Source organism: Bufo bufo, chromosome 5 (assembly GCF_905171765.1).
Source record: "Bufo bufo chromosome 5, aBufBuf1.1, whole genome shotgun sequence".
In the NCBI taxonomy this organism is placed as follows: domain Eukaryota; kingdom Metazoa; phylum Chordata; class Amphibia; order Anura; family Bufonidae; genus Bufo; species Bufo bufo.
The window spans coordinates 35556996-35569328 of NC_053393.1; the positions used below are offsets into that span (position 1 = coordinate 35556996).

Genomic DNA, 12333 nt, shown 5'->3' on the forward strand with positions numbered 1-12333 from the left:
ATCATTCATTACTAGTCTGCACAGCAACAAGATCATGGTGATTTGTATTCTGGCTTCTAAACACAGGACGCACAGTGATAGTATTTTAAACTAGGGTTTGGTAAATATAATACTGTCCTCTATGAACAAAAATATAGCTACTATAATATTCTTGTGGATACGGGGGGAGTATAACTGATATACTACTGACTTCTATATACAAGAATCTAACTACTATAATACTGCTCCTATGAACAAAAATATAGTTACTATAATACTGCTCCTATGTACAAGAATATAACTACTATAATACAGTCTACTATGTACAAAAATATAACTACTATAATACTGCTCCTATGTACAAGAATATAACTACTATTATACTGCTCCTATGCACAAGAATATAACTACTATAATACTGCTCCTATGTACAAGAATATAACTACTATAATACTGCTCCTATGTACAAGAATATAACTACTATAATACTGTCTCCTATGTACAGGATAATAACTACTATAATACTGCTCCTATGTACAAGAATATAACTACTATAATACTGCTCCTATGTACAAGAATATAACTACTATAATACTGCTCCTATGTACAAGAATATAACTACTATAATACTGCTCCTATGTACAAGAATATAACTACTATAATACTGCTCCTATGTACAAGAATATAACTACTATAATACAGTCTACTATGTACAAAAATATAACTACTATAATACTGCTCCTATGTACAAGAATATAACTACTATAATACTGCTCCTATGTACAAGAATATAACTACTATAATACTGCCTCCTATGTACAGGATAATAACTACTATAATACTGCTCCTATGTACAAGAATATAACTACTATAATACTGCTCCTATGTACAAGAATATAACTACTATAATACTGCTCCTATGTACAAGAATATAACTACTATAATACTGCTCCTATGTACAAGAATATAACTACTATAATACTGCTCCTATGTACAAGAATATAACTACTATAATACAGTCTACTATGTACAAAAATATAACTACTATAATACTGCTCCTATGTACAAGAATATAACTACTATAATACTGCTCCTATGTACAAGAATATAACTACTATAATACTGTCTCCTATGTACAGGAATATTACTGCTATAATACTGCTCCTATGTACAAGGATATAACTACTATAATACTGCTCCTATGTACAAGAATATAACTACTATAATACTGCTTCTATGTACAAGAATATAACTACTATAATACTGCCCCTATGTACAAGAACATAACTACTATAATACTGCCTACTGTGTACAATAATATAACTGCTATAATACTGTCTCTTATATACAGGGAAATTACTGCTATAATACTGCTCCTATGTACAAGAATATAACTACTATAATACTGCATACTGTGTATAAGAATATAACTACTATAATACTGCCTCCTATGTATAAGAATATAGCTACTATTATACTGCTCCTATGTATGTAACTACTATAATACTGCTCCTATGTATATAACTACTATAATACTGCTACTATGTACAAGAATATAGCTACTATAATACTGTCTCTTATATACAGGAATATTACTGCTATAATACTGCTCCTATGTACAAGAATATAACTACTATAATACAGTCTACTATGTACAAGAATATAACTACTATAATACTGCTCCTATGTACAAGAATATAACTACTATAATACTGCTCCTATGTACCAGAATATAACTACTATAATACTGCTCCTATGTACAAGAATATAACTACTATAATACTGCTCCTATGTACAAGAATATAACTACTATAATACTGTCTCCTATGTATATAACTACTATAATACTGCTACTATGTACAAGAATATAGCTACTATAATACTGCTTCTATGTACAAGAATATAACTATTATAATACTGTCTCTTATATACAGGAATATAACTACTATAATACTGTCTCTTATATACAGGAATATAACTACTATAATACTGCATCCTATATACAAGAATATAACTACTATAATACTGCCTCCTATATACAAGAATATAACTACTATAATACTGTCTCTTATATACAGGAATATAACTACTATAATACTGCTCCTATGTACAAGAATATAACTACTATAATACTGCTCCTATGTACAAGAATATAACTACTATAATACTGCCTCCTATGTACAAGAATATAACTACTATAATACTGCCTCCTATGTACAAGAATATAACTACTATAAAACTGCCCCTATGTACAAGAATATAACTACTATAATAATGCTCCTATGTACAAGAATATAACTACTATAATACTGCTCCTATGTACAAGAATATAACTACTATAATACTGCTCCTATGTACAAGAATATAACTACTATAATACTGCTCCTATGTACAAGAATATAACTACTATAATACTGCTCCTATGTACAAGAATATAACTACTATAATACTGCCTCCTATGTACAAGAATATAACTACTATAATACTGCCTCCTTCGTACAAGAATATAACTACTATAATACTGCCTCCTATGTACAAGAATATAACTACTATAATACTGCCTCCTATGTACAAGAATATAACTACTATAATACTGCTCCTATGTACAAGAATATAACTACTATAATACTGCCTCCTATGTACAAGAATATAACTACTATAATACTGCTCCTATGTACAAGAATATAACTACTATAATACTGTCTCCTATGTACAGGATAATAACTACTATAATACTGCCTCCTATGTACAAGAATATAACTACTATAATACTGCTCCTATGTACAAGAATATAACTACTATAATACTGCTCCTATGTACAAGAATATAACTACTATAATACTGCCCCTATGTACAAGAATATAACTACTATAATACTGCTCCTCTGTACAAGAATATAACTGCTATAATACTGCCTCCTATGTACAAGAATATAACTACTATAATACTGCTCCTATGTACAAGAATATAACTACTATAATACTACCTCCTATGTACAAGAATATAACTACTATAATACTGCTCCTATGTACAAGAATATAACTGCTATAATACTGCCTCCTATGTACAAGAATATAACTGCTATAATACTGCTCCTATGTACAAGAATATATATGTTATAATACCACTTGAAAATCTGTTATGGTCTTATTAGACTAAGAAATCCCTGTAGGGGTTACTAACTAATATTTTAACCAAAAAATATACTTATCTTTATTAATACCGCTAAAAGACATACACACACAAAAACTGTTTAAAATTATCAGGGTACAGTGAGGTGATAATAGGCTGTTATTTGTATACGCTAATGACTCTCAGCGATATTGGGATATTCTCTTATGCCTATAGGGTGTATTGTTGGGGCACATACAGGTGCATACTATAGAGTAAACCTCTTATATGCTATATTTTATGTGGTACTTGTGACCGGTTAAACATCAACAACCTTTGTATTTGAAGTTGTTAATCTGGTATGTATGGGATTAATGAGTCAAAAATTCACAGTGTGTTACAATATATCAATACGAGCGAGCTCCAACTAGAACTATCTCCTATGTTTCCTGTTGTGGGATAACATTCATGGCAGTCTGAGTTCTCTGCTCAATTTACTGCTGGGTGCTCCCCTGTAATACGGTGTTACTGCTGGATGCTCCACTGCACAACGGTATGCTACTACGGTAGCTGTTGTCACTGTCCACTCACTAAAGCTGCCCCATATTTGATGGGATAGACTCGGTCAAACTCCCTTGCACTCTGTAGATCGATATCAATGTGCCACTGTTATTGCTCCCTTAACTTCACACTGTTCCTGTTTAAAAGATAGCACGCTACACTATTACACCCCTCCCGACATGTTTCGCCACTATGTGGCTTCGTCAGGGGAAGTGGGGTATAGTTTTTTACTTTTAGAAAAAAAATTCTTTGCATCGCCATTTTGTGGCAGCCATATCTGTTTTACATCTATAGAGCTGTATGAGGGCTTATATTTTGGGGTACTTACAACTTGTTATCACTGTTCAATTTTTTTGAGATGACAAGGTGACCAAAAATAGTGAATCCTGTTCTTTTTATTTTCAGTTATGGTGCACAATGTGCAGGAAAAATTTTTTTGTATTTTATTAACAACATTTTTGGACACAGTGATACCTGTTATATTTGTTTTTAAATTATTTGTTTTTTATAAGTAAAATTGGGAAAATTGGTGATTTTATATTTTTTATCTATTTATTTTTCCTTTTCACATAATAACTTTTATTCCCATAGACCATATTAGACTACTATTGTGTTCTACGGGCTTTTGACACTCTGCCTGCTGAGCTGTGCCTCACTCACAGCCTTATAGGCAATTAACCATGATAGTCCTGAGAACCCTTCAGTTGTCCCAGCGCTGTCCTGGGAACCAATTGGAGCTCTGTGATTTCGCTGTGGGGGCTCTGATCAGAAGGCGGACGGAGCCCTCTGCCCAAACCCAGAGATGTTGCAATCACTACTGAAGGCATCACCAATCTCGGTCACTGCGGCCGGATGCAGGCTAAGTTATACAGCTACCACCCCCCTATGTTTGGAGCGTAGAAGCCGCTCCATACATTCCCTTACACATAATGACAGACATGTACATGATTTTGTGTCAAGGGGTTAACAATCAGACAGTGTATAAGTGTATATCAGTATTAGATCATAGTTTCTTACCTTCTGGTTCTGCAGTGGGAAGGATATTAGCAGATGGGCACAGAGTGGGGGAAATTGTGCTCTGGTCACCTGCAAACAGAAAAGATTTATTTTTTATATCCCCGAGTGTTTTCCTGCATTCATGAGGCTCTGCTGTTCTCCTTCTATCCATTGCTCTGCTAGATTATCTTCAGACTGGCACTTTAGGGGGAGTGGCCTCAGTGATGCAACTATGTTCCTATCACAGCTTAGGGGGCATGTCCTTTCTGCAGCAGCTGCTCCCTATCACAGCTTAGGAGGTGCATCCTTTCTGTTGAAGTTCTCTCCCTTCCACAGCTCAGGGGGCATATCCTTTCTGCTGCTGTACTTTCCTTATAACCAGTGGCGTGCCTAGGGGTTGCGGGGCGGTCTGCCCCGGGTGCCGGCTTTAGGGGGGGGTGCAATGAGCACTTCCATCAATACAGAGGCACGGGAGCGCATAGTTTTCTGTCCTGCCATCGACCACCACCATAGTCTTCAGGCCTAGTTGGCCTGAGGCCTATGCGGTAGTGAAATCCCGGCGCAGGCGTCTGTGATGACGTCATCGCGCGCGCCTGTGCCAGGATGCAGCAGCACAATGAAGTGTGCACGCCTTCCTCTGCGAGCAAGCGCAGGTGAGTAATTAGCTTTTATTTATTAATTTTTTGTTTTTTTTTGTTTTTATGTGCCAACTATGGGGGACATGGGGGGGACACACAGGAGGACATGTGGGGGGAAAATATCATGGTGGGATACTGTGTGGGGGCAAATTATTATGGGAGGGATTACTAAGTGGGGGCAATCTATTATGGGAGGGATTACTATGGGGAGCGTGGGGGGGCAAATTACTGTATGGGGGCAGTGTGAGGGGCGTTGCTATTGGGGAGGCACTGTAGGGGCAATTCTATTATTTCTGGAGACACTATACAGGGATTATTACCTGGAGCACAGTATTGGGTGTTATTATTACTGGGGGCACTCTAGGGGACATTATAGCTGCTGTAGACACTATAGGGACATTTGGGGTAATTTATAAAACTGGTGTAAACTAGAACTGGCTTAGTTGCCCATAGCAGCCAATCAGATTCCACCTTTCATATTTGACAGCTCTATTGGAAATCTAGTTCTACTTTACACCAGTTTGATAAATGACCCCAATTATGTCTACTGGGGTCACTATTTTTTCAGCAGTATAGTACCTGGGGCATTGGGGGGCACAACGGGCACAGTATTGGGGGTGGCAGCAGGATGACCGTGCGGGGACACCAGGATGGGGGGGTTGATGTAAAAATTGAGAAATCTAACATATCTGTGCTACAAACTGTAGAGACGAGATGTGGCTGAAAGAATTTTCATGGCGGTCTGGGTCAAATGGAGGAGAAGAGGAAAGAGAAGATCTACAAGACAGGAGAAGTCACTGGATGTAAGAGGTATGTGGTCATGTATTATGCCAGAGAAATGACCCGCCCCGGGTGCCAACACCCTAGGTACGCCACTGCTAATAACAGTGCAGGGGTGTGGTTTTTTTCTTTATCTTCACAGAAAAAAAATCTGCAGAAATGCCACAGATTTCACGATAAATCTACACAAACATGTTCACATTCAATAAGAGCAAGCAGAGCTCTTGGGATGGAAACACATAGCTGCATTATACAATGATTAGGAATATTTTGCAGATCTATAGCAAAAATAGCAAAACCTTGGTAACATGTTCCAGAGCTCTGCAGACACAACCCCTGCAGCCTCTCCAGCCCTGCCCTCTGTGTCTGGATCCCAGTATCCGCTCCAGCCGTATACACAGGAGGAAGGCAGGATCCAAGTATCCGCTCCAGCCGTATACACAGGAGGGAAGGCAGGATCCCAGTATCCGCTCCAGCCGTATACACAGGAGGGAAGGCAGGATCCCAGTATCCGCTCCAGCTGTATACACAGGAGGGAAGGCAGGATCCCAGTATCCGCTGCAGCCGTATACACAGGAGGGAAGGCAGGATCCAAGTACCGCTCCAGCCGTATACACAGGAGGGAAGGCAGGATCCCAGTATCCGCTCCAGCCGTATACACAGGAGGGAAGGCAGGATCCCAGTATCCGCTCCAGCCGTATACACAGGAGGGAAGGCAGGATCCCAGTATCCGCTCCAGCCGTATACACAGGAGGGAAGGCAGGATACCAGTATCCGCTCCAGCCGTATACACAGGAGGGAAGGCAGGATCCCAGTATCCGCTCCAGCCGCATACACAGGAGGGAAGGCAGGATCCAAGTACCGCTCCAGCCGTATACACAGGAGGGAAGGCAGGATCCCAGTATCCGCTCCAGCCGTATACACAGGAGGGAAGGCAGGATTCAAGTATCCGCTCCAGCCGTATACACAGGAGGGAAGGCAGGATCCCAGTATCCGCTCCAGCCGTATACACAGGAGGGAAGGCAGGATCCCAGTATCCGCTCCAGCCGTATACACAGGGGGAAGGCAGGATCCCAGTATCCGCTCCAGCCGTATACACAGGAGGGAAGGCAGGATCCCAGTATCCGCTCCAGCCGTATACACAGGAGGGAAGGCAGGATCCCAGTATCCGCTCCAGCCGTATACACAGGAGGGAAGGCAGGATCCCAGTATCCGCTCCAGCCGTATACACAGGAGGGAAGGCAGGATCCCAGTATCCGCTCCAGCCGTATACACAAGAGGGAAGGCAGGATCCCAGTGTCCGCTCCAGCCGTATACACAGGGGGAAGGCAGGATCCCAGTATCCGCTCCAGCCGTATACACAGGAGGGAAGGCAGGATCTTAGTATCCGCTCCAGCCGTATACACAGGAGGGAAGGCAGGATCCAAGTATCCGCTCCAGCCGTATACACAGGAGGGAAGGCAGGATCCCAGTATCCGCTCCAGCCGTATACACAGGAGGGAAGGCAGGATCCCAGTATCCGCTCCAGCCGTATACATAGGAGGGAAGGCAGGATCCCAGTATCCGCTCCAGCCATATACACAGGAGGGAAGGCAGGATCCCAGTATCCGCTCCAGCCGTATACATAGGAGGGAAGGCAGGATCCCAGTATCCGCTCCAGCCGTAGACACAGGAGGGAAGGCAGGATCCCAGTATCCGCTCCAGCCGTATACACAGGAGGGAAGGCAGGATCCCAGTATCCGCTCCAGCCGTAAACACAGGAGGGAAGGCAGGATCTCAGTATCCGCTCCAGCCGTAGACACAGGAGGGAAGGCAGGATCCCAGTATCCGCTCCAGCCGTATACACAGGAGGGAAGGCAGGATCCCAGTATCCGCTCCAGCCGTATACACAGAAGGGAAGGCAGGATCCCAGTATCCGCTCCAGCCGTAGACACAGGAGGGAAGGCAGGATCCCAGTATCCGCTCCAGCCGTATACACAGGAGGGAAGGCAGGATCCCAGTATCCGCTCCAGCCGTAAACACAGGAGGGAAGGCAGGATCTCAGTATCCGCTCCAGCCGTAGACACAGGAGGGAAGGCAGGATCCCAGTATCCGCTCCAGCCGTATACACAGAAGGAAGGCAGGATCCCAGTATCCGCTCCAGCCGTATACACAGAAGGGAAGGCAGGATCCCAGTATCCGCTCCAGCCGTATACACAGAAGGGAAGGCAGGATCCAAGTACCGCTCCAGCCGTATACACAGGAAGGAAGGCAGGATCCAGTATCCGCTCCAGCCGTATACACAGAAGGGAAGGCAGGATCCAAGTACCGCTCCAGTCCAGCCGTATACATAGGAAGGCAGGATCCCAGTATCCGCTCCAGCCGTATACACAGGAGGGAAGGCAGGATCCCAGTATCCGCTCCAGCCGTATACACAGAAGGGAAGGCAGGATCCCAGTATCCGCTCCAGCCGTAGACACAGGAGGGAAGGCAGGATCCCAGTATCCGCTCCAGCCGTATACACAGAAGGGAAGGCAGGATCCCAGTATCCGCTCCAGCCGTATACACAGGAGGGAAGGCAGGATCCAAGTATCCGCTCCAGCCGTATACACAGGAGGGAAGGCAGGATCCAAGTACCCCCCAGCCGTATACACAGGAGGGAAGGCAGGATCCAAGTACCCCCCCAGCTGTATACACAGGAGGGAAGGCAGGATTCAAGTACCCCCCCAGCCGTATACATAGGAGGGAAGGCAGGATCCCAGTATCCGCTCCAGCCGTATACACAGGAGGGAAGGCAGGATCCCAGTATCCGCTCCAGCCGTATACACAGGAGGGAAGGCAGGATCCCAGTGTCCGCTCCAGCCGTATACACAGGGGGAAGGCAGGATCCCAGTATCCGCTCCAGCCGTATACACAGGAGGGAAGGCAGGATCCCAGTATCCGCTCCAGCCGTATACACAGGAGGGAAGGCAGGATCCCAGTATCTGCTCCAGCCGTATACACAGAAGGGAAGGCAGGATCCAAGTACTGCTCCAGCCGTATACATAGGAGGGAAGGCAGGATCCCAGTATCCGCTCCAGCCGTATACACAGGAGGGAAGGCAGGATCCCAGTATCCGCTCCAGCCGTAGACACAGGAGGGAAGGCAGGATCCCCAGTATCCGCTCCAGCCGTATACACAGAAGGGAAGGCAGGATCCAAGTACCGCTCCAGCCGTATACACAGGAAGGAAGGCAGGATCCCAGTATCCGCTCCAGCCGTATACACAGGAGGGAAGGCAGGATCCAAGTATCCGCTCCAGCCGTATACAGAACCGATTCCTGTTATATTTCAACCGACACAGAACGCCAGATCCTACAAGCACAGTCACATTGTACCAGAAAGTGCCACAAACTACCCACATCATGACATATTGTGTCTGCACAGAGCCACATACTTCTCACACAGTGCCACTATGGCAACTCACACACTCGCCAAACGCTGCACAGAGAGCTTCATACTGTGCCTGCAGAGTAGCCGTATAGCGTTTATTAGTGCCAAACAGTGCCCAGAGACCGTCATACTGTATCCATATAGAGCCAAACTTAGCAATCAACCAATGTGCCAACATATCCTGTGATACATTATATCTGGTTACCTGGCTTCTGGTACCAGCCAAATGGCAATGCTTCTATCCCGTTGTTTGGTAGACTGCAGTTGGAAACGCGCCAAGAGTCACCGTCCGCTTCCGCGCAGGACTGTATTCCCAAACTGGACACCAGCAAACAAATCCTCGCTTCCCCTGGAAATAAATGAATGAATTTCAGATTATAATCTACAAATAATGCCCAGCGAAGGGATGCAAACATCTCAGATGTCAGCGCCACCTAGTGGTCAATTATTACAAAGAGAAATGTATATGTCATTGAGTTGAAGCACTCTTTCAAAAGGAAGAGTAACCGATTTGGATGGATGAGATGCCCTAGGTGCTGCCTGGGGGTGGGGATGGGTTTTCACAGAAGAGACTCAAGGGTCTATACAAAATAATTTGCGGGGCAGTGCTCCATGGAAAAAATGTATGTAAATTAGCTTGTGTCAGCCAAACCAGAGACCCTCCCAAATGGAAGAGTGACCAGGGGCGCTGGTGATGGTACTGGGCACCCTGTGCAATGCTTTGGCCCTCAGTCATTAATCCACATGGCTATATCAGGGCTTATTGTAGTGGGTGAAGTTGTATTTTTTACTGTATCATTGAACTTACCATAGCATGTATTGGAAAACAAACATTTTGTAAGGTGAAATTGAAAAAATTATATATATATAGTTTTTAGAATTTTGATATTACAGCAGGTTCTGTATGATTATGGCGATAACGAAACTTGCATAGTGTTAAAGGGAATGTGTCATCAGAAAATGATTTGCTGTTTAAATCACTTTTTATGTTTCAACATATTTTTAAATAATTTTTTAAATCCGTCGAACATATTTTTAAATAATTTTTATGTTATTTTTGATTTTTCCATGTCACTTTTTATATTTAAACTAAAACCAAAAATCCGTCGGTTTTCGCACTGGCCACTGTGTCAAATAATTGCCGCCAATTCTGGTCCGTACAGATCACTGTACTGCAGTTACCTGCTTATCGGTCACTCTAATCCTGCCTGTAGTGATACCACCTCTGTGTATAGATAAGAAAGGATCCACCATTCACAATAGATGATTGCAGAGCTCATCTATTCTTCCCTTGTACAATGACCTCTGCACAGGTCACAGACCAGGCCTAGAAAACTCTACCATAGAAGTCACTGAGGTCTCCTCCTGACCATTGTGTCTATGGACCATGGGCTGCCGTAAAGAAATTTTCCTAATCCTTTGAAAATGGTGTTAAGAACAGCTCCGGCAAGATGGCCGCCCCCATTATCATGTTCAAGCAATAGATTTAAAAAAAATCTACAATCAGAGAATAAAAACTGATTAGAAAAAAGGAGATGTGTTACTATCTAATTTTAACTGGCAGATAATATTTTTAGTGACACATTTTGTTTTACTACTTAAAAAAAAAATTAATACCTTTGAAAAAAATTAAAAAATTCTTTCTATAACCATATCATGACACCCATAACTTAAATATTTCTGTCTATAGAGCTGTGTTAAGGCTACCTGTAGTTTTCATGGTACAATTTTGGGGCATTGTAGAACTTTTTCATCACTTTTACTTTTACATTTTTTTCAGGAGGTGACCCAAAAAAAAGCAAATTGTGTTCACATCCCGCGGCAAAATATTTTTACATTTTTAATATTTTGCAGCATTTTGGGATATGGTACTACATATCATGTTTATGTTTTTATTGTTTATTTTTATATGTAAATTGGGGAAAAGGGCGGGGTGTGATTAGGAATTTTCATATATTTGTGTATTTATTTTTTATTTTTTTATACTTATTTTTTACATTTCACATTGTACTTTTAGGTCCCCTTAGGGGATTTAAACATGCGATCTTCTGATCACTTGTCCCATAGACTGCAGTAGAATAATATGGCAGGTCTATGGGATTCGGACAGGCTGTGTAGAGAAGCTGTGCCTCAGGCTGTCATGGCAACTGACTGTATTCCTGAAATTTCACGGCGGGGCTCCGATTGGAAGACCGAGGGAACCCCTCCCTCCGTGTAACCCCACAGATGCCGCGGTTTGCTATTGACAGAGGCATTTGAGAGGTTAAGTGACTGGGTTCGGCCCTCACCGCTGATTCTGGTCACTGCCAGGCGGTTGCTTGCTGTATTATACAGCTTGCACCAGTCATATATACAGCGAACTCAGCATGTGATCCTCCGCTATGCATCCGTTAAGAGTTTAAACCGGCAACTAGTAGCAGGGAGGAGAGGGAGGAGAGGGAGGAGGGGGATGCAGCTGCAGTGTTCCCCCCTTCCAGCTCTCACACTCCGTGGGGCTGATATATGAGACTGGCGTTACATATCCCAGTCTCAGTGAAAATACCCGACTCCTGACTCTCAGGAAGAAACCGCCCACCTACCTTGTACACCAGTTTGTTGAACATATCCAAATCCTTGCAACACGGATCCGCATCACAGTGCAGCTCACACTGGAAAAATCTAGAAAGAAAATAAAGTTCTTTATGATCCTGTGCGGCTCCAGCTTCTGACTACTCAGGGGCCACTGCATGGAAAATGTAACATAACATGGCGGTCATTCAAATGAATGGCTGTCTATATAATGTATAGATGTGCGGGTCCACCAGAGCAGGAGTTCTGAATCTAGAGGGGGGTCTCAAGCAGGGGAGGGGGTCCCTATG

The 12333-nt window shown here is 42.9% G+C and overlaps 1 protein-coding gene across 1 annotated transcript in view; it reads right to left on the reverse strand.

The window, feature by feature from the left end:
- Window positions 1-12333, reverse strand: part of TG (thyroglobulin) — a 174274-nt gene that overhangs the window by 76334 nt on the left and 85607 nt on the right. The window contains 5 exon segments of the mRNA XM_040433830.1: window positions 4669-4737; window positions 9681-9814; window positions 10846-10867; window positions 12064-12090; window positions 12093-12133. Of these exon segments, the coding sequence (XP_040289764.1) occupies window positions 4669-4737; window positions 9681-9814; window positions 10846-10867; window positions 12064-12090; window positions 12093-12133 (293 nt within the window).